The following is a 20,523-nucleotide window of genomic DNA, read 5'->3' as shown; positions in this document are numbered from 1 at the left end:
CCCCGCTGTGTCCCCGCTGTGTCCCGCTGGGTCCTCACTGTGTCCCCCGATGTGTCCCACTCTGTCCCCCGCTGTGTCTCCCGCTGTGTCCCACTGTGTCCCTGCTGTGTCCCGCTGTGTCCCGCTGTGTCCCGGCTGTGTCCCCGCTGTGTCCCGCGGTGTCCCGCTGTGTCCCGCTGTGTCCCAATGTGTGTCCCGTTGTGTCCCGCTGTGTCCCGCTGTGTCCTACTCTGTGTCCCGTTGTGTCCCCAGCTGTGTACACCGCTATGTCCCGCTGTATCGCCACTGTGTCCCGCTGTGTCCCGCTGTGTCCCACTGTGTCCCATGCTTTGTCCCGCTGTGTCCTGCTATGTCCCGCTATGTCCCCCGCTGTGTCTCGCTGTGCTCCCCGCTATGTCCCCGCTGTGTCTCTCGCTGTGTCCCACTGTTTCCCCGCTGTGTCCCGCTGTGTCCCGCTGTGACCCCGCTGTGTCCCCCGCTGGGTCCCGCTGGGTCCCGCTGTGTCCCCTGCTTTGTCCGGCTGTGTCCCCGCATTGTCACTGCTGTGTCCCCCTGTGTCCCGCTGTGTCCCGTGGTGTCCAGCTTTGTCCCCCGCTGTGTCCCCCGCTGAGTCCCTTCTGTGTCCTCGCTGTGTCCCGCTGTGTGTTTGCTGTGTCCGCGGCTGTCCCCCGCTTTGTCCCCAGCTGTGTTCTGCTGTGTCCTGCTGTGTCCCCGTCTGTGCTCATTGTGTCCCGCTGTGTACCCCGCTGTGTCCCGCTGTGTTTCCGCTGTGTCGCGCTGTGTCCCCCCCTCTGCCTCCCGCTGTGTCCCGCTCTCTCCCCCGCTGTGTCCCTCAGTGTCCGTTGTGTCACCCACTCTTTCCCCCGCTATGTCCCCCTGTGTCCCGCGCTGTGTCCCACTGTGTCCAGATGTGTTCCCCGCTGTGTCCCGCTGTGTCGCCGCTATCCCTCGCTGTGTCCCCCCTGTGTAATGCTGTGTCCCGATGTGTCGCCACTGTGTCTCACCTGTGTCCCGCTGTGTCCTGCTGTGTCCCCCGCTGTGTCCCCGGCTGTGTCTCTGTTGTGTCCCTGCTGTGTCCCGCTGTGTCCCCCGCTGTGTCCCCGCTGTGTCCCTCCCTGTGTCCCACTGTGTCCCCTGCTGAGTCCCCTCGGTGTCGCACTGTGTCCTCGCTGTGTTCTGCTGTGTTCGCCACTGTGTAGCGCTCTGTCCCCCGCTGTCTCCATCTGTGTCCCGCTGTGTCCTCGCTGTGTCCCCCGCTGTGTCCCCCGCTGTGTCCCCCGTTGTGTCCCCGCTGTGTCTCCCCTGTGTCCCGCTGTGTCCCCGATGTGTCACACCGTGTCCCGCTGTGTCCCCGCTGTGTCCCACTGTGTCCCCGCTGTGTCTTGATGTAGCCCCACTGTGTACCCGCTGTGTCCCCTTCTATGTCCCCCGCTGTGTCCCGCTGTGTTCCCCACTGATTCCCCCGCTGTGTCCCCCGCTGTGTCCCCGCTGTGTCTCGCTGTGTCCCTGCTGTGTCCCTGCTGTGTCCCGCTGTTTCCCGTGGTGTCCCGGTTTGTCCCCCATTGTGTCCCCCGCTGAGTCCCTGCTGTGTCCCCGACGTGTACCGCTGTGTCCCCCGCTGTGTCCCGCTGTGTACCGGTCTGTGTCCCCGCTGTGTCCCAGATGTGTCCCGCTGTGTCCCGCTGTGTCCTCACTGTGTCCCCCGCTGTGTCCCGCTGTGTCCCCTACTTTGTCCCCGCTGTGTCCCCGCTGTGTCCCTGTGTGTCCCGCTGTTTCCCTTGGTGTCCCGGTTTGTCCCCCACTGTGTCCCCCGCTGAGTCCCCGCTGTGTCCCCCTGTGTCTCGCTGTGTCCCCGTTGTGTCCCGCTGTGTCCCTTATGTGTCCCGCTGTGTTGCCCGCTGTGTCCCCGCTGTGTCCCCGCTGTGTCCCGCTGTGTCCCGCTGTGTCCCAAGCTGTGCCCCGCTGTGTCCAGCTGTGTCCCACTGTGTCACCTGCTGTGTCCACGCTGTGTGCCCACTGTGTCCTGCTCTTCCCGCTGTGTCCTGCTGTGTCCCGCTGTGTGCCGGCTGTGTCCCGGCTGTGTCCCACTGTGTCTCCGCTTTGTCCCCCGCTGTGTCCCCGCTGTGTCACGCTGTGGCCCGCTGTGGCCCGCTGTGTCCCCCGTTGTGTCCCGCTGTGTCTCCCGCTGTGTCCCGCTGTGTCCCCCGCTGTGTCCGCCGCTTTGTGCCCCGCTGTGTCCCCGCTGTGCCTGTTGTGTCCCAGCTGTATCCTGCTGTGTCCCCGCTGTGTCCCCACTGTGTCCTTCTGTGTCCCGCTGTGTCCCGCTGTGTACTCCGCTGTGTCCCGCTGTGTCCCCAGCTGTGTCCCGCTGTGTCTCGCTGTGTAACGATGTGTCCAATGCTGTGTCCCCGCTGTGTCCCCCTGTGTCCCTCTGTGTCTTGCTTTGTCCCGCTGTGTCCCCGCTGTGTCCCCGATCTGTCCTGCTGTGTATCTTGCTGTGTCCAACTGTGTCCTCGCTGTGTCACGCTGTGTTCCCCACTGATTCCCCCGCTGTGCCCCCCCTTTTTCCCTGCTGTGACTCGCTGTGTCCCCGCTGTGTCCCCGCTGTGTCCCGGTGTGTCCCGCTGTTTCCCGTGGTGTCCCGGTTTGTCCCCCATTGTGTCCCCCGCTGAGTCCGCGCTGTGTCCCCGACGTGTTCTGCTGTGTCCCCCGCTGTGTCCCGCTGTGCACCGGTCTGTGTCCCCTCTGTGTCCCAGATGTGTCCCGCTGTTTCCCGCTGTGTCCTCGCTGTGTCCCCTGCTGTGTCCCGCTGTGTCCCCCACTTTGTCCCCCCTGTGTCCCTGCTGTGTCCCGGTGTGTCCCGCTGTTTCCCTTGGTGTCCCGGTTTGTCCCCCACTGTGTCCCCCGCTGAGTCCCCGTTGTGTCCCCGCTGTGTCCCGCTGTGTCCTCGCTGTGTCCCCCGTTGTGTCTCGCTGTGTTCCCACTGTGTCCCCTGCTGTGTCCCCGCTGTGTCCCGCTTTGTCCCGCTGTATCCCCCGTTGTGTCCCGCTGTGTCCCAGGCTGTGTCCCCCGCTGTGTCCTGCTGTGTCCCTGCTGTGTCCCGCTATCTCTTGTTCTGTCCCCCTCTCTGTCCCTGCTGTGTCCTGTTGTGTCGTCGCTCTGTACCCGCTGTGTCCCGCTGTGTCCTCACTCTGTCCCCCGCTGTCCCCCGCTGTGTCCCGCTGTGTCCTCGCTGTGTCCACGCTGTGGCCCGTTGTGAATCCGCCTGTGTCCAGCTGTGTCCCCGCTGTGTACCTGCTGTGTCCCCGCTGTGTCCCGCTGTGTCCCCCGCTGTGTCCCCGCTGTGTCCCCCATGTGTCCCGCTGGGACCCGCTGTGTCCTCGCTGTGTCCCCCGCTGTGTCTTGCTTTGTCCCCCGCAGTGTCCTGCAGTGTCTCCAGCTGTGTCCTGCTGTGTCTCGCTGTGTCCCAATGTGTCCCCCGCTCTGTCCCACTGTTTCATGCTGTGTCCCGCTCTGTCCTCGCTGTTTCCGCTGCTGTGACCCGGTGTGTCTCGCTGTGTCCCGCTGTGTCCCGCTCTTTCCCCGCTGTGTCCTGCTGTGTCCCCCGCTGTGTCCCCGCTTTGTCCTGCTGTGTCCCGCTGTGTACCGCTTTGTCCCGCTGTGTCCCACGCTGTGTCGCCCGCTGTGTTCCTCGCTGTGTCCGCCTCTGTGTCCAGATGTGTCCCCCGCTGTGTCCCGCTGTGTCACCCGCTGTGTCCCCGCTCTGTCACCGCTGTGTCCAGTTTCGCCCCGCTGTGTCCCCTGTGTTCAACTTTGTGTCTCCGCTGGGTCCCGCGGTGTCCTCGCTGTCCCTCACTGTATCCCTGCTGTATCCGCCTGTGTCAAGCTGTGTCCTGCTGTGTACTCGCTGTCCCTAGCTGTGTCCCGCTGTGTCCCCGCTGTCCCCCTGAGCGTCCCCACTGTGTCCCCCTGTGTCCCCGCTGTGTCCTGCTGTGTCCCACTGTGTCCTATGCTGTGTCCCGCTCTGTCCCCCGCTCTGTCCCGCTGTGTCCCCGCTGTGTCCCCCGCTGTGTCCCGCTGTGTCCCCGCTGTCCCCCGCTGTGTCCCGCTGTGTACTGCTGTGACCCGCTGTATCCCTGCTGTCTCTCGCTGTGTCCTGCTGTGTTCCCGCTGTCCCCTGGATTGTACCCGCTGTTTCCCCGATGTGTACAGCTGTGTATCCCGCTCTGTCCAACTGTGTCCCCTCTGTGTCCCGCTGTGTTCCCCACTGAATCCCCTGCTGTGTCCCCGATGTGTCCCGCTGTGTCCCGTTGTGTTCCCGCTGTCCCCCACTGTGTCCCCGCTGTGTCCCGCTATGTCTTCGCTGTGTCCGCGGCTGTCCCCCGCTTTGTCCCCAGCTGTGTCCCGCTGTGTCCCGCTGTGTCCTCGCTGTCCCCCGCTGTGTCCCCCGCTATGTCCCGCTGTGTCCCCGTCTGTGCTCGTTGTTTCCCCTTGTGTACCCCGCTGTGTCCCGCTGTGTCCCCGCTGTGTCCCGCTGTGTCCCCCGCTCTGTCCCCCGCTCTGTCCCCCTCTCTCCCCCGCTGTGTCCCTCTGTGTTCCGCTGTGTCACCCACTCTGTCCCCCGCTATGTCCCACTGTGTCCCCCGCTGTGTCCCACTGTGTCCCGCTGTGTTCCCCGCTGTGTCCCGCTGTGTCCCCGCTGTCTCCCGCTGTGTCCCCGCTGTGTAATGCTGTGTCTCGCTGTGTCGCCGCTGTATCCCATCTGTGTCCCACTGTGTCCTCGCTGTTTCCCCTGCTGTGTCACGCTGTGTACCCCGCTGTGTCCTCTCGGTGTCCCACTGTGTCCTTGCTGTTTTCCGCTGTGTATCGCTGTGTCCTCGCTTTGTTCGACGCTGTGTAGCGCTGTGTACCCCGCTGTGTCCCGCTATGTCCCGCTGTGTCCTCACTGTGTCCCCACTGTGTCCCCCGTTGTGTCCCCGCTGTGTCTCCGCTGTGTCCCGCTGTGTTCCGCTGTTTCCAGCTGTATCCTCGCTGTGTCCCTCGCTGTGTACCCACTGTGTCCCGCTGTGTCCCGCTGTGTCCCACTCTGTGTCCCGTTTTGTCCCGCTGTGTCCCGCTGTGTCCCACTCTGTGTCCGGTTGTGTTCCCAGCTGTGTACACCGCTATGTCCCGCTGTATCGCCGCTGTGTCCCGCTGTGTCCCTGTGTCCCACTGTGTCCCACGCTTTGTCCCGCTGTGTCCTGCTATGTCCCGCTGTGTCCCGCGCTGTGTCCCGCGGTGACCCCGCTGTGTACCGCTGTGTCCCAGCTGTGTCCCCACTAAGTCCCCCGCTGTGTCTCGCTGTGCTCCCCGCTGTGTCCCCGCTGTGTCTCTCGCTGTGTCCCACTGTTTCCCCGATGTGTACCGCTGTGTCCCGCTGTGACCCCGCTGTGTCCCCCGCTCTGTCCCGCTGGGTCCCGCTGTGTCCCCTGCTTTGTCCCGCTGTGTCCCCACATTGTCACTGCTGTGTCCCCCTGTGTCCCGCTGTGTCGCCTGGTGTCCAGATTTGTCCCCCGTTGTGTCCCCCGCTGAGTCCCCTCTGTGTCCTCGCTGTGTCCCGCTGTGTTTTCGCTGTGTCCGCGGCTGTCCCCCGCTTTGTCCCCAGCTGTGTCCAACTGTGTCCCGCTGTGTCCTCGCTCTGTCCCCCGCTGTGTCCCCCGCTGGGTCCCGCTCTGTCCCCGTCTGTGCTCATTGTGTCCCGCTGTGTACCCCGCTGTGTCCCGCTGTGTCCCCGCTGTGTCCCTCTGTGTCCCCCGCTCTGTCCCCCGCTGTGTCCCGCTCTCTCCCCCAACGTGTTGCTCTGTGTCCCGCTGTGTCACCCACTCTGTCCCCCGCTATGTCCCGCTGTGTCCCCCGCTGTGTCCCGCTGTGTCCAGCTGTGTTCCCCGCTGTGTCCCGCTGTGTCCCTGCTGTCCCCCGCTGTGTCCTCGCTGTGTAATGCTGTGTCCCGCTGTATCGCCGCTGTGTTGCACCTGTGTCCCTCTGTGTCCTGCTTTGTCTCCCGCTGTGTCTCCTATGTGTCTCCGCTGTGTTCCGCTGTTTCCAGCTGTGACCTCGCTGTGTCCCCCGCTGTGTCCCCAGCTGTGTGCCCGCTGTGTCTCCGCTGTGTCCCGCTGTGTCCCACTGTGTCCCCGATGTGTCACACAGTGTCCCGCTGTGTCCCCGCTGTGTCCCACTGTGTCCCCGCTGTGTCCCGATGTAGCCCCGCTGTGTCCCCGCTGTGTCCCCTTCTGTGTCCCCCGCTGTGTCCCCGCTGTGTCTCCCGCTGTTTCCCCCCTCTGTGTTGCCTTGTGTTCACCGATGAGTCCCGCTGTGCCCCGCTGTGTCCCTCGTTGTGTCCCGCTGTGTCCCCGCAGTGTCCTCACTGTGTTCCGCTGTGTCCCGCTGTGTCCCGTGGTGTCCAGGTTTGTCCCCCGCTGTGTCCCCCGCTGAGTCCCCTCTGTGTCCACGCTGTGTCCCGCTGTGTCTTCGCTGTGTCCCTGCTGTGTCCCGCTGTGTCCCGCTGTGTCCTGCTGTGTCCCACTCTGTGTCCCGTTCTGTCCCGCTATGTCCCGCTGTGTCGCACTCTGTGTCCCGTTGTGTCCCCAGCTGTGTACACCGCTATGTCCCGCTGTATCGCCGCTGTGTCCCTCTGTGTCCCGCTGTGTCCCACTGTGTCCCACGCTTTGTCCCGCTGTGTCCCGTGGTGTCCAGCTTTGTCCCCCGCTGTGTCCCCCGCTGAGTCCCCTCTGTGTCCTCGCTGTGTCACGCTGTGTCTTCGTTGTGTCCGCGGCTGTCCCCCGCTTTGTCCCCAGCTCTGTTCCGCTGTGTCCCGCTGTGTCCACGTCTGTGCTCGTTGTGTCCCGCTGTGTACCCTGCTGTGTCCCGCTGTGTCCCCGCTGTGTCGAGCTGTGTCCCCCCTCTGTCTCCCGCTGTGTCCCACTCTCTCGCCCGCTATGTCCCTCTGTGTCCGCTGTGTCAGCCACTCTGTCCCCCGCTATGTCCCGCTGTGTCCCCCGCTGTGTCCCACTGTGTCCAGCTGTGTTCCCCGCTGTGTCCCGCTGTGTCGCCGCTATCCCCCGCTGTGTCCCCTGCTGTGTCCTGCATTGTACCCACTGTGATGCACTGTGTCCCCCGCCTTCTCACCGCTGTGTCCCGCTGTGTCCGCAGCTGTGTCCCGCTGTGTCCCCCGCTGTGTCCCGCTGTGTCCCGCTGTGTCCCCGCTGTGTCCCACTGTGTACCCCGCTATGTACCGCTGTGTCCCGCTGTGTCCCCACTGTGTCGATGCTGTGTCCCGCTGTGTCTCGCTTTGTTCCGCTGTGTCCCCCGCTGTGTCCCCTGCTGTGTCCGCTGTGTCCCCGCTCTGTCCCGCTTTGTCCCCCGCAGTGTCCCGGTGTGTCCACCCCTGTGTCCCCCGCTGTGTCCCGCTGTGTCCCGCTGTGTCCCACTGTGTCCCACTGTGTCCCACGCTTTGTCCTGCTGTGTCCTGCTATGCCCCGCTGTGTCCCCCGCTGTGTCCCGCTGTGACCCCGCTGTGTCCCGCTGTTTCCCAGCTGTGTCCCCGCTATGTCCCCCACTTTGTACCGCTGTGCTCCCCGCTGTGTCCCCGCTGTGTCTCTCGCTGTGTCCCACTGTTTCCCCGCTGTGTCCCGCTGTGTCCCGCTGTGTCCCCCACTGTGTCCCGCTGGGTCCCGCTGTGTCCCCTGCTTTGTCCCGCTGTGTCCCCGCATTGTCACTGCTGTGTCCCCCTGTGTCCTGCTGTGTCCTGTGGTGTCCAGGTTTGTCCCCCGCTGTGTCCGGAGCTGAGTCCCCTCTATGTCCTCGCTGTGTCCCGCTGTGTCTTCGCTGTGTCCGCGGCTGTCCCCCGCTTTGTCCCCAGCTGTGTTCCGCTGTGTCCCGATGTGTCCTTGCTCTCTCCCCCACTGTGTCCACCGCTGTATCCCACTGTGTCCCCGTCTGTGCCTGTTGTGTCCCACTGTGTACCCCGCTGTGTCCCGCTGTGTCCCCACTGTGTCCTGCTGTGTTCCCCGCTCTGTCCCCCGTTGTGTCCCGCTCTCTCCCCCGCTGTGTCCCTCTGTGTCCCGCTGTGTCACCCACTCTGTCCCCCGCTATGTCCCGCTGTGTCCCCGGCTGTGTCCCGCTGTGTCCAGCTGTGTTCCCCGCTGTGTCCCGCTGTGTCCCTGCTGTGCCCCGCTGTGTCCCCACTGTGTAATGCTGTGTCCCGCTGTATCGCCGCTGTGTTGCACCTGTGTCCCGCTGTGTCCTGCTGTGTCCCCCGCTGTGTCCCCGCTGTGTCTAAGCTGTGTCCCTCTTTGTTCCGCTGTTTCCAGCTGTGACCTCGCTGTGTCCCCCGCTGTGTCCCCCGCTGTGTCCGCGCTGTGTCTCCACTGTGTCCCGCTGTGTCCCGCTGTGTCCCGCTGTGTCTGCGATGTGTCACACAGTGTCTCGCTCTGTCCCCGCTGTGTCCCGCTGTGTCCCGATGTAGCCCCGCTGTGTACCCGCTGTGTCCCCTTCTGTGTCCCCGCTGTGTCCCACGCTGTGTCTCTCGCTTTGTCCCACTGTGTCCCCGCTGTGTCCCACTGTGTCCCCGCTGTGTCCCCGCTGTGTCCCCTCTGTGTCTCGCTGTTACCCACTGTGTCCCCGCTGTGTCCCGCTGTGTCTCCGCTGTGTCCCGCTGTGTACCCGCTGTGTCCCCTCTGTGTCGCCAACTGTGTCCCCCGCTGTGTCCTGCTGTATCCCGCTGTGTCCTCGCTGTGTCCCCCGGTGTGTCCCGCTGTGTCCCGCTGTTTCCCCCTTTGTGTTCCTCTGTGTCCCTCTGGTTCCTGCTGTGTCCCGCTGTGTCCCGCTGTGTCCACCGTTGTGTCGCGCTGTGTCCCGCTGGTTCCCACTGTGTCCCGCTGTGTCCTCGCTGTGTCCCCCGCTGTGTCCCCGCTGTGCTCCGCTGTGTCCTGCTGTGTTCCCCTCTCTCCCACGGAGTTTCCCCTCTGTCTCCCGCTGTGTCCCCCGCTCTGCCCCGCTGTGACCCGCTGTGTCCCTGCTGTGTCGATGCTGTGTCCCGCTGTGTCCCCCGCTATGTCCGGCTGTGTCCCGTTGTGTCCCCTCTGTGTCCCCTTCTGTGTCCCGCTGATTTCCCCGTTTTGTCCAACTGTGTCCTGTGTTGCCCCACTTTGTCCCCAGCTGTGTCCCTCCCTGTGTCCCGCTGTGTCCCCCGTTGTGTCCCGCTGTCGCCCGTGGTGTCCCGATTTGTCCTCAGCTGTGTCCCTCGCTATGTCCCCCGCTGTGTCCCCAATGTGTCCCACTGTGTCCCCCGCTGTGTCCCCGCTGTGTCCTGCTGTGTTCCCCTCTATGTCCCCTGCTGTGTTTCGCTGTGTCCTGCTCTGTCCCTGCTGTGTCACCGCTGTGTCCCGCTGTGTACCCGCTTTCCCCCGGTGTTTCCGCGCTGTCCCCTGCTGTATCCCCCGCTGTGTCCCGCTGTTTCCTGCTGTGTCCCGCTGTGTCCTCGCTGTTTCCACTGATGTGTCCCCGCTGTCCTCTGCTGTGTCCCGCTGTGTCCCCGCAGTCCCACGGTGTGTCTCCGCTTTCCCCGGTGTGTCCCGCTGTTTCCCGCTGTGTTCTCGCTGTGTCCCCCACTGTGTCCCCGCTGTGTCCCGCTGTGTCCCGCTGTTCTGCTCTGTCCCCCGTTGTATCCCGCTGTGTCCCGTGGTATCCCGCTTTGTCCCCGACTGTGTCCCACGCTGTGTCCCCTGCTGTGTCCCCGCTGTGTCCCGCTGTGTCCCCCGCTGTGTCCCCTCTGTCTCTCGCTGTGTCTCCCGCTGTGTCCCTGCTGTGTCCCGCTGTGTCCCGCTGTGTCCCCCGCTGTGTCCCTTGCTGTGGCCTGTATTGTACCCGCTTTGTCGCACTGTGTCCCCCGCCTTGTCACCGCTGTGTCCGCAGCTGTGTCCCGCTGTGTCCCCCAATGTGTCACGCTGTGTCCCGCTGTGTCCCCACTGTGTCCCACTGTGTCCCCCGCTGTGTCCCGCTGTGTCCCCTGCTGTGTCCCCCGCTGTGTCCCGCTTTGTCCCGCTGTGTCCCCAGCTGTGTCCCCCACTGTGTCCGCTGTGTCCCCGCTCTGTCCCGCTTTGTCCCCAGCAGTGTCCCGGTGTGTCCACCGCTGTGTCCCCCGCTGTGTCCCCTGCTGTGTCCCGCTGTGTCTCCGCTGTGTCGCAATGTGTCCCCCGCGGTGTCGACTGCTGTGCCACGTTGTGTCCCTGCCGGGTCACGCAGTGTCCTTGCTGTGTCCCGCCGTGTCCCCCGTTGTGTTACCCACTGTGTCCTTGCTGTGTCTCCCATTGTGTCCCGCTGTGTCCCCACTGTCCCCCGATGTGTCACCGCTGTCCCCCGCTGTGTCCCCCGCTGTGTCCCGCTGTTTCCCGCTGTTTCACCCTGTGTCCCGCTGTGTCCCCCACTGTGTCCCCGCTGTGTCCTGCTGTGTCCCTCGCTGTGTCCCCTGTTGTGTCCCGCTGTGTCCCCGCTGTGTCCCGCTCTGTCCCTGCTGTGTCACCGCTGTTTCCCGCTGTGTTCCCGCTTTCCCCCGGTGTGTCTCCCCTGTGGCCCGCTGTATCCCCCGCTGTGTCCCGCTGTTTCCTGCTGTGTCCCGCTGTGTCCTCGCTGTTTCCACTGTTGTGTCCCCGCTGTCCTCTGCTGTGTCCCGCTGTGTCGTCGCAGTCCCACGGAGTGTCTCCGCTGTCCCCCGGTGTGTCCCCCACTGTATCCCGCTGTTTCCCGCTGTGTCCTCGCTGTGTCCCTCACTGTGTCCCCGCTGTGTCCCGCTGTGTCCCGCTGTTCTGCTCTGTCCCCTGTTGTATCCCGCTGTGTCCCGTGGTATCCCGCTTTGTCCCCCACTTTGTCCCACGCTGTGTCCCCTGCTGTGTCCCCGCTGTGTTCCACTGTGTCCCCCGCTGTGTCCCCTCTGTGTCCCGCTGTGTCTCCCGCTGTTTCCCCGCTATGTCCCGCTGTGTCCCGCTGTGTCCCCCGCTGTGTCCCTTGCTGTGTCCTGCATTTTACCTGCTGTGTCGCACTGTGTCCCCCGCCTTGTCACTGCTGTGTCCCGCTTTGTCCGCAGCTGTGTCCTGCTGTGTCCCCTGCTGTGTCCCTCTGTGTCCTGCTGTGTCCCACTGTGTCCCCCGCTGTGTCCCGCTGTGTCCCCTGCTGTGTCCCCCGCTGTGTCCCGCTGTGTCCCCACAGTGTCGATGCTGTGTCCCGCTGTTTCCCGCTTTGTCCCCAGCAGTGTCCCGGTGTGTCCCCCGCTCTGTCCCCCGCTGTGTCCGCTGTTTCCCCGCTCTGTCCCACTTTGTCCCCAGCAGTGTCCCGGTTTGTCCACCGCTGTATCCCCCGCTGTGTCCCCTGCTATGTCCCGCTGTGTCTCTGCTGTGTCGCACTGTGTCCCCCACTGTGTCGCCTGCTGTGCCCCACTGTGTCCCTGCTGGGTCCCGCAGTGTCCTCGCTGTGTCCCGCTGTGTCCCCCGCTGTGTTACCCACTGTGTCCTCGCTGTGTCTCCCGTTGTGTCCCGCTGTGTCCCGCTGTGTCCCCAATGTCCCCTGGTGTGTCCACTCTGTCCCCAACTGTCTCCCCCGCTGTCCCCCGCTGTGTCCCCCGCTGTGTCCCTGCTGGGTCCCGCTGTGTCCTCTCCGTGTCCCCCGCTATGTCCCTGCTGTGTCTTGCTGTGTCCCACTGTGTCCCGCTGTGTCCCCCATTGTGTCCCGCTGTGTCCACCGCTGTGTCACCAGCTGTGTCCCACTGTGTCCCCGCTTTGTCGCCACTGTGTACCGCTGTGTCCCGCTTTGTCCTCGCTGTTTCCCCCTCTGGGTCCTGCTGTGTCCCCTGCTGTGTCCCGCTGTGTCTCCCGCTGTGTGCAGCTGTGCTCCCCTATGTCCCGCTGTGTCCCCACAGTGACCCCACTGTTTCCCGCTGTGTCCTGCTTTGTCCCCGCTGTGTCCCCATTGTGTCCCCGCTGTGTCCTCCCTGTGTCCCACTGTGTCCACCGCTGTGTCATGCTGTGTCCTGCTGGGTCTCCCGCTGTGTTCCTCGCCGTGTCCCGCTGTGTCCTGCTGTGTCCCGCTGTGTCCTCGCTGTGTGCCCGCTGAGTCCTGCTATGTCACGCTGTTTCCCTCTTTGTCCCCGTTGTCCCCTGCTCTGTCCCGCTCTGTCCCCATTGTCCTCCGGTTTGTCCACGCTGTCCCCCACTGTGCCCCCCGCTGTGTCCCGCTGTGTCCCGCTGTGTCCTGCTGTGTCCAAGCTGTGTTCCCGCTGTGTCCCGCTGTGTCCCGCTGTGTCCCGCTGTGTTCCCGCTGTGTCCCTGCTGTGTCCCCGCTGTGTCCCCCTCTGTTTCCCCCATTGTATCCCACTGTGTCCAGCTGTGTCCCAGCTGTGTTTCCGCTGTGTCCCACCTGTGTCCCGCTGTGTCCTCACTGTGTGTTCCCGCTTTGACCCTGCTGTGTCCCCGCTGTGTCCCGCTGTGTCCCCCACTGTGACCCCGCTGTATCCCCGCTTTGTCCTGCTGTGTGCCCCGCTGTGTCCCGCTATATCCCTGCTGTGTCCCGCTGTGTCACGCTTTGTCCCCCGCTCTGTCCCCGCTGTATCCTTTTGTGTCCCGGCTCTGTCTCCGCTGTGTCCGCGCTATGTCCCGCTGTGTTCCCTGCTGTGTCCCGCTGTGTGCCCCGCTGTGTCCCGCTGTGTCCCCCGTGGTGTCCCGCTGTGTCCCGCTGTGTCCCCCGCTGTGTCCCCCTGTGTCCCGCTGTGTCCCCCTGTGTACCGCTGTGTCCCCGCTGTCCTCCACTGTCCCCCGGAGTGTCCCCGCTATGTCCCCGCTGTGACCTGCTGTGTCCTGCTGTGTCCCGCTGTGTCCCCAGCTTTGTCCCGCTGTTTCCCGCTATGTTTAACGCTGTGTCTCCCGCTTTGTCCCCCACTGTTTCCAGCTGTGGCCCCTGCTGTATCCCGCTTTGTCCTGCTGTGTCCCGCTGTGTCACCTGCTGTGTCCCCGCTGTGTCCTGCTGTTCCGCTCTGTCCCCCGTTGTATCCCGCTGTGTCCCGTGGTATCCCGCTTTGTCCCCCACTGTGTCCCACGCTGTGTCCGCCGCTGTGTCCCCGCTGTGTCCCGCTGTGTCCCCCGCTGTGTCCCCTCTGTGTCCCACTGTGTCCCCACTGTGTCCCCACTGTTTCCCGCTGTGTCCTGCTTTTTCCCCGCTGTGTCCCCATTGTGTCCCAGCTGTGTCCTCCCTGTGTCCCACTGTGTCCACGGCTGTGTCATGCTGTGTCCTGCTGGGTCTCCCGCTGTGTTCCTCGCGGTGTCCCGCTGTGTCCCGCTGTGTCCTGCAATGTCACGCTGTGTCCCTCTTTGTCCCCGTTGTCCCCCGCTGTGTCCCGCTCTGTCCCCATTGTCCTCCTGTGTGTCCACGCTGTCCCCCACTGTGTCCCCCTCTGTGTCCCGCTGTGTCCCGCTGTGTCCTGCTGTGTCCAAGATGTGTTCCCGCTGTGTCCCGCTGTGTCCCCCTATGAGTCCCCCATTGTACCCCACTGTGTCCAGCTGTGTCCCAGCTGTGTTCCCACTGTGTCCCCGCTGTGTCCCGCTGTGTCCCCCACTGTGACCCCGCTGTATCCCCGCTTTGTCCTGCTGTATGCCCCGCTGTTTCCCGCTATATCCCCGCTGTGTCCTCGCTGTGTCCCCCGCTGAGTCCCCCACTGGGTCCCGCTGTATCCCTGCTGTGTCCCGCTGTGTCACGCTTTGTCCCCCGCTCTGTCCCTGCTGTATCCTGCTGTGTCCCGGCTCTGTCTCCGCTTTGTCCGCGCTATGTCCCGCTGTGTGCCCCGCTGTGTCCCACTGTGTCCCCCATGGTGTCCCGCTGTGTCCCGCTGTGTCCCCCGCTGTGTCCCCCTGTGTCCCGCTGTGTCCCCGCTGTCCCCTGCTGTCCCCCGGAGTGTCCCCGCTACGTCCCCGCTGTGTCCTGCTGTGTCCCACTGTGTCCCGCTGTTTCCCCAGCTTTGACCCGCTGTGTCCCGCTATGTTTCCCGCTGTGTCTCCCGCTTTGCCCCCACTGTGTCCAGCTGTGGCCCCCGCTGTGTCCTGCTTTGTCCTGCTGTGTCCCGCTGTGTCACCTACTGTGTCCCCGCTGTGTCCTCGCTGTGTCCTGCTTTGTCCCGCTGTGTCCCCCGCTGTGTCCCTTTGTGTCCGCGCTGTGTCCCGCTGTGTCCCCCGCTGTGTCCCTCTGTGTCCGCGCTGTCCCGCTGTGTCCCCCGCTGTGTCCCGCTGTGTCCCAGGTTCTGTCCCTCGCTGTGTCCCCGCTGTGTCCCCCGCTGTGTCACGCTGTGTCCCCGCTGTGATCCGCTCTGTACCGCGCTGTGTCCAGCTGTGTCCCCGATGTGTCCGGCTGTGTCCCCCCCTCTGTCCCCCACTATTTCCCGCTGTGTCTCCCGCTGTGTACCGCTGTGTCTAATGCTGTGTTCAGCTGTGCCCCGCTGTGTCCCACGCTGTGTCCCGCTGTGTCTCCGCTGTGTCCCCGATGTATCCCGCTGTGTCCCCCTGTGTCCCGCTGTGTCCCGTTGTGTCCCGCTGTGTCCCACTGTGTCCCACTCTGTCCCACGCTTTGTCCCACTGTGTACTGCTATGTCCCGCTGTGTCCCGAGCTGTGTCCCGCTGTGACCATGCTGTGTCCCGCTGTGTCCCAGCTGTGTCCCCGCTGTGTCATTCGATGTGTCCCAGTGTCGCCGCTGTGTCCCGCAGTGTCCCGCTTTGTCCCCGCTGTGTCCCCGCTGTGTCCCCCGCTGTGTCCCCCGCTGTGTCCAGCTGGGTCCCCGATCTGTTCCGCTGTGTCCCCCGCTGTGTCATCGCTGTGTCTAGCTGTGTCCCCAGCTGAGTCCCGCTGTGTCGACGGCTGTGTCCCACAGTATCCCGGTGTGTCCCCGGCTGTGTCCCGCTGTGTCCCCGCTTTGTCCCCGCTGTGTCCCGCTTTTTTCCCGCTGTGTCCCGCTGTGTCCCCCTCTGTGTCCCGCTGTGTCCCCGCGCTTTCCCCCGCTGTGTCCCCGCTGTGTCCCCCGCAATGTCCCGCAGTGTGCATGCTATGTTCCTTGGTGTGTCCCCGCTGTGTCCCCTCTGTGTCCCTCTGTGTCTCCCGCTGTTTCCCCGCTGTGTCCCGCTGTGTCCCGCTGTGTCCCCCGCTGTGTCCCTTGCTGTGTCCTGCATTGTACCTGCTGTGTCGCACTGTTTCCCCCGCCTTGTCACCGCTGTGTCCCGCTGTGTCCGCAGCTGTGTCCCGCTGTGTCCCGCTGTGTCTCCGCTGTGTTCCACTGTTTCCCCCGCTATGTCCCGCTGTGTCCCCTGCTGTGTCCCCTGCTGTGTCCCCTGCTGTGTCCCGCTGTGTCCCCGCTGTGTCGATGCTGTGTCCTGCTCTGTCCCTCTTTGTCCCCAGCAGTGTCCCGGTGTGTCGCCCGCTCTGTCCCCCGCTGTGTCCGCTGTGTCCCCGCTTTGTCCCGCTTTGTCCCCAGCAGTGTCCCGGTTTGTCCACCGCTGTATCCCCCGCTGTGTCCCCTGCTATTTCCCTCTGTGTCTCCGCTGTGTCGCACTGTTTCCCCCACTGTGTCGCCTGCTGTGCCCCGCTGTGTCCCTGCTGGGTCCCGCAGTGTCCTCGCTGTGTCCCGCTGTGTCCCCCGTTGTGTTACCCACTGTGTCCTCGCTGTGTCCCATGCTGTGTTCCGCTGTGTCCCGCTCTGTCCCCATTGTCCTCCGGTGTGTCCACACTGTCCCCCACTGTCTCCCCCGCTGTCCCCCGCTGTGTCCCCTGCTGTGTCCCGCTGTGTCCCGCTGGTTCATCCTGTGTCCCGCTGTGTCCTCTCCGTGTCCCCCGCTATGTCCCTGCTGTGTCTTGCTGTGTCCCGCTGTGTCCCCCTTTGTGTCCAACTGTGTCCACTGCTGTGTCACTAGCTGTGTCCCACTGTGTCCCCGCTTTGTCGACACTGTGTACCGCTGTGTCCCGCTGTGTCCTCGCTGTTTCCCCCGCTGGGTCCTGCTGTGTCCCCTGCTGTGTCCCGCTGTGTCCCACGATGTGTCCCGCTGAGTACCCTGCTGTGTCCTGCTGTGTCCTTCTGTGTCCCTGCTCTGTCCCCGCCCTTCCCCCCCTGTGTCCTCCGCTGTATCCCCCGCTGTGTCCCGCTGTGTCCTGCTGTATCCTGCTGTGTCCTCGCTGTGTCCCCCGCTGTGTCCCCATTGTGTCCCCGCTGTATCCCGCTGTGTACCTCTGTGTTCTCTCTGTGTCTCCCGCTGTGTCCCCGTTGTGACCTCGCTGTATCCCGCTGTGTCCCGCTGTGTCCTCCCTGTGTCCCGCGCTGTGTCCCGCTATGTCCCCCACAGTGTCCCCAGCTGTGTCCCGCTGTTTCCCACGCTGTGTCCCTCTGTGTCCCGCTGTGTCCCCCACTGTGTCCCGCTGTTTCCACGCTGTATCCCCCGCTGTCTCCCCGCTGTGTCCCACTGTGTCCCGATGTGTCCCGCTGTGTCCCGCTGTGTCCTCGCTCTGTCACCGCTGTGTCCCGCCATGTATCCCGCTGTGTCAAGCTGTGTCCCCCGATGTGTCCCGCTGTGTCCCAATTTGTCCCTGCTGTGTCCCCAGCTGTGTCTCGCTATGTCCCCCGCTGTGTCCTGCTGTGTACCACGCTGTGTCCCGCTGTGTGCCGCTTTGTCCCGCTGTGTCCCCTGCCGTGTACCGATGTGTCCCCTTTGTGTCCTGCTGTGTCCTCCGCTGTGTCCCGATGTGTCCCCGCAGTGTCCCGCTATGTCCCGCTGTGTCCCCGCTGTGTCCCGCTGTGTCCTGCTGTGTCCCCTGTGTCCCCGATGTGTCCCGATGTGTCCCAATGTGTCCCGCGGTGTCTCGCTGTGTCCTCGCTGTGTCCCTGCTGTGTCTCTCCGTGTATCCCACTGTGTCAAGCTATGTCCCGCGATGTGTCCCGCTGTGTCCTGATATGTCCCCACTGTGTCCCCCGCTGTGTCTCGCTGTGTCCCCGGCTGAGTCCCGCTGTGTCCCACGCTGTGTCCTGCTGTGTGCCGCTGTGACCCGCTGTGTCCCCCGCTGTGTACCGATGTGTCCACACTGTGTCCTGCTTTGTGTCCCGATGTGTCCCCACTGTGTTAGGCTGTGTCCCGCTATGTCCCCCGCTGTGTCCCGATGTGTCCCAGCTGTGTCCCGCTGTGTCCCGCTGTGTCCCCCACTGTGTCATGCTGTGTCCCGCTGTTTCCCCGCTGTGTCCCCGCTGTGTCCGCTCTGTGTCCATCTGTGTCCAAGCTGTGTCCCTGCTGTGTCCCCGCTGTGTCCCGCTGTGTCCCCTGCTGTGTCCCCCCCTGTGTCCCACTGGTTCCCGATGTGTCCCGCTATGTCCCCTGTGTCTCCGCTGTGTCCTGCTGAGTCCCGATGTGTCCCGCTGTGTCCCGCTGTGTCCTCGCTCTGTCCCCGCTGTGTCCCGCCTTCTATCCCGCCATATCTAGCTGTGTCCACGCTGTATCCCCCGCAGTGTCTCGCTGTGTCCCCGCTGTGTTCCCCCTGTGTCCCCCGCTGTGGCCCGCTGTGTCCCCTGTGTCCCCGCTGTGTCCCGCTGTGTCCCGATGTGTCCTCGCTGTGTTCCCGCTGTCTCCCGCCGTGTATCCCGCTGTGTCAAGCTCTGTCCCCCGATGTGTCCCGCTGTGTCCCCCGCTGTGTCCCGATGTGTCCCCGCTGTGTCCCGCTGTGTCCTGGTGTGTCTCGCTGTGTCCCCCGCTGTGTACCGCTGTGTCCCCCGATGGATCCCGCTGTGTCTTCGGCTGTGTCCCGCTGTGTCCCATGCTGTGTCCCGCTGTGTCCTCGCTGTTTTCTGCTGTGTCCCGCTGTGTTCTCGCTGTGTTCCCCGCTGTGTCCCGCTCTGTCCTCACTGTGTTCCCCGCTGTGTAGCGCTGTGTCCCCCGCTGTGTCCTGCTGTGTCCCGCTCTGTCCTCACTGTGTCCCACGCTGTGTCCCCCGCTGTGTCCTCCGCTGTGTTCCCGCTGTGTCTCCGCTGTGTCCCGCTGTGTCCGCCCTGTGTCCCCCTCTGTGTTCCGTTGTGTTCCGCTGTGTCCCGTGGTGTCCTGCTTTGTCCCCCGCTATGTGCCCCACTGAGGCCCCGCTCTGTCCCCGCTGTGTCCCGCCTGGTCCTCCCTGCGTCCCCCGCTGTGTCCTGCTCTGTCCCCAACTGTGTCTCCCGCTTTGTCCCCACTGTGTCCGACTGTGTCCCCCTGTGTCCCACACTTTGTCCCACTGTGTCCTGCTATGTCCCGCTGTGTGCCCCACTGTGTCCCGCTGTGACCCCGCTGTGACACGCTCTGTCCCAGCTGTGTCCCCGCTATATCCCCCGCTGTGTCCCACTGGGCTCCCAGCTGTGGCCCCACTGTGTCCCGTTGTGTCCCCCGCTCTGTCCCCACTGTGTCCTGCTGTGTCCTCGCTTTGTCCCTGCTGTGTCTCCGATGTGTGCCCGCTGTTTCCCGTTGTGTCCCGCTTTGTCTACCGCTCTGTCCCCGCTGTGTCCTGCTCTGTCCCTGCTCTGTCCCCGCTGTGTCCCCGCTGTGTCCTGCTGTGTTCCACGCTGTGTCCCCCTGTGTCCCTGCTGTGTCCCCACTGTGACCCGCTGTGTATCCCGCTGTGTCCAGCTGTGTCCCCCGCTGTGTCCCCCCTGTGTCCCGCTGTGTACCCGCTGTATCCCGCTGTGTCCCCGCTGTGTCCCCACTGTGTCTTGCTGTGTCCCCCGCTGTGTCCCGCTGTGTCCCCCGCTGTGTCCTGCTCTGTCCCCCGCTGTGTCCTGCTTTGTCCCTGCTGTCCCCCGCTGTGTCCTGTGTACCCGCTGTCCCCTCGAGTGTCCCCGCTGTGTCCTCGCTGTTTCTCGCTGTGTCCCGCTGTGTCCCTGCTGTGTCCCCACTGTGACCCGCTGTGTAACCCGCTGTGTCCAGCTGTGTCCCACCCTGTGTCCCTGCTGTGTCCCGCTGTGTCCCCGCCAAATCCCGCTGTGTCCTCACTGTGTCCTGCGTTGTGTCCCGCTGTGTCCCCCCTGTGTTTCCCACCATATCCTGCTGTGTCTTCGCTGTGTCCCGCGTTGTGTCCCGCTGTGTCCCCCGCTTTGTCCCCCGCTGTGTCCCCGCTGTGTACCGCTGTGTCCCGCTGTGTTCCCCGTTGTGTCCCCCGCTGTGTCCCCTGCTGTGTCCCCCGTTGTGTCCCGCTGTATCACTACTGTGTCCCCGCTGTGTCCCGCTTTGTTCCACTGTGTCCCTGTGTCCTCGCTGTGTCCACGATGTGTCCCGTTGTGTGTCCAGCTGTGTCCAACTGTGTCCCCGCTGTGTCCCGCTGTGTTCCCCACTGATTCCCCCGCTGTGTCCCCGCTGTGTCCCCGCTGTTTCCCCGCTGTGTCGAGCTGTGTCCCCCGCTGTGACCGTGCTGTGTCCCCGATGTGTCCCGCTGTGTCCTGTTGTGTCCCCGCTGTCACCCACTGTGTCCCCACTGTGTCCCACTGTGTCCCCGCTGTGTCACTTCTGTGTCCCGGTGTTTCCCCGCTGTCCCCCGCTGTGTCCCCTCTGTTTCCCGCTGTGACCCGCTGTGTCCCTGCTTTCCCCCGCTGTGTCAAGCTGTGTCCCCGCTGTTCCCTGGAGTGTCCCCGCTGTGTCCCGCTGTTTATCACGCTGTGTGCAGCTGTGTCCCCGCTGTGTCCCCGCTGTGTCTCGCTGTGTCCCGGGCTGTGTCCCCGCTGTGTCACTGCTGTGTCCCGCTGTGTCAAGCTGTGTCCCGCTGTGTCCTCGCTGTTTCCCCAGCTGTGTCCCGCTGTGTCCCCAGCTTAGTCCCCGCTGTTTCCCCACTGTGTCCCGGTGTGTCCCGCTGTTTCCCGTGGTGTCCCGGTTTGTCCCCCGCTGTGACCCCGCTGAGTCCCCGCTGTGTCCGCAGCGTGTCTCGCTGTGTCCCCCACTGTGTCCCTCTGTGTCCCCCGCTGTGTCCTGCTGTGTTTCACGCTGTGTCCTGATGTGTCCCGCTGTGTCCCCGCTGTGTTCCCACTGTGTCCTCACTCTGTCCCCCGCTGTGTCCCGCTGTGTCCCCCGCTGTGTCCACTGCTGTGTCCCGCTGTGTCCTCGCTGTGTCCCCGATCTGTCCCGCTGTGTATCCCGCTGTGTCCAACTGTGTCCCCGCTATGTCCCGCTGTGTTCCTCACTAATTCCTCCGCTGTGTCCCCGCTGTGTTACTGCTGTGTCTCCTCTGTGTCCCGCTGTGTTCTGTTGTGTCCGGGCTGTCACCCACTGTGTCCCCGCTGTGTCCCGCTGTGTCCCCGCTGTGTCCCCTCTATGTCCCGCTGTTTCCCCGATGTTCCCCGCTGTGTCCCCGATGTGTCCCGCTGTGTCTCGCTGTGACCCACTGTGTCCCTGCTGTCCCCCGCTGTGTCCCACTGTGTCCCCGCTGTCCCATGGAGTGTCCCCGCTCTGTCCCCGCTGTGTCTCGCTGTGT

At 64.6% G+C, this 20,523-nt stretch overlaps 1 protein-coding gene across 1 annotated transcript in view; it reads left to right on the top strand.

Moving 5' to 3' along the window:
• The window catches only part of LOC138811144 (keratin-associated protein 16-1-like), an 88,375-nt gene that overhangs the window by 23,811 nt on the left and 44,041 nt on the right, over positions 1-20,523 (top strand). The window contains exons 4-7 of the mRNA XM_069998788.1: positions 837-966; positions 7,058-7,192; positions 7,797-7,899; positions 12,412-12,535. Of these exons, the coding sequence (XP_069854889.1) occupies positions 837-966; positions 7,058-7,192; positions 7,797-7,899; positions 12,412-12,535 (492 nt within the window). The remainder of the gene's footprint in view (positions 1-836; positions 967-7,057; positions 7,193-7,796; positions 7,900-12,411; positions 12,536-20,523) is intronic.

Source organism: Dipodomys merriami, unplaced genomic scaffold, assembly GCF_024711535.1.
Source record: "Dipodomys merriami isolate MVZ:Mamm:240054 unplaced genomic scaffold, mDipMer1.0.p SCAF_1040, whole genome shotgun sequence".
NCBI classification, from domain to species: Eukaryota; Metazoa; Chordata; class Mammalia; order Rodentia; family Heteromyidae; genus Dipodomys; species Dipodomys merriami.
Note: the sequence above shows the minus strand (reverse complement) of the source record. Positions and strands in the feature narration are given on the sequence as shown.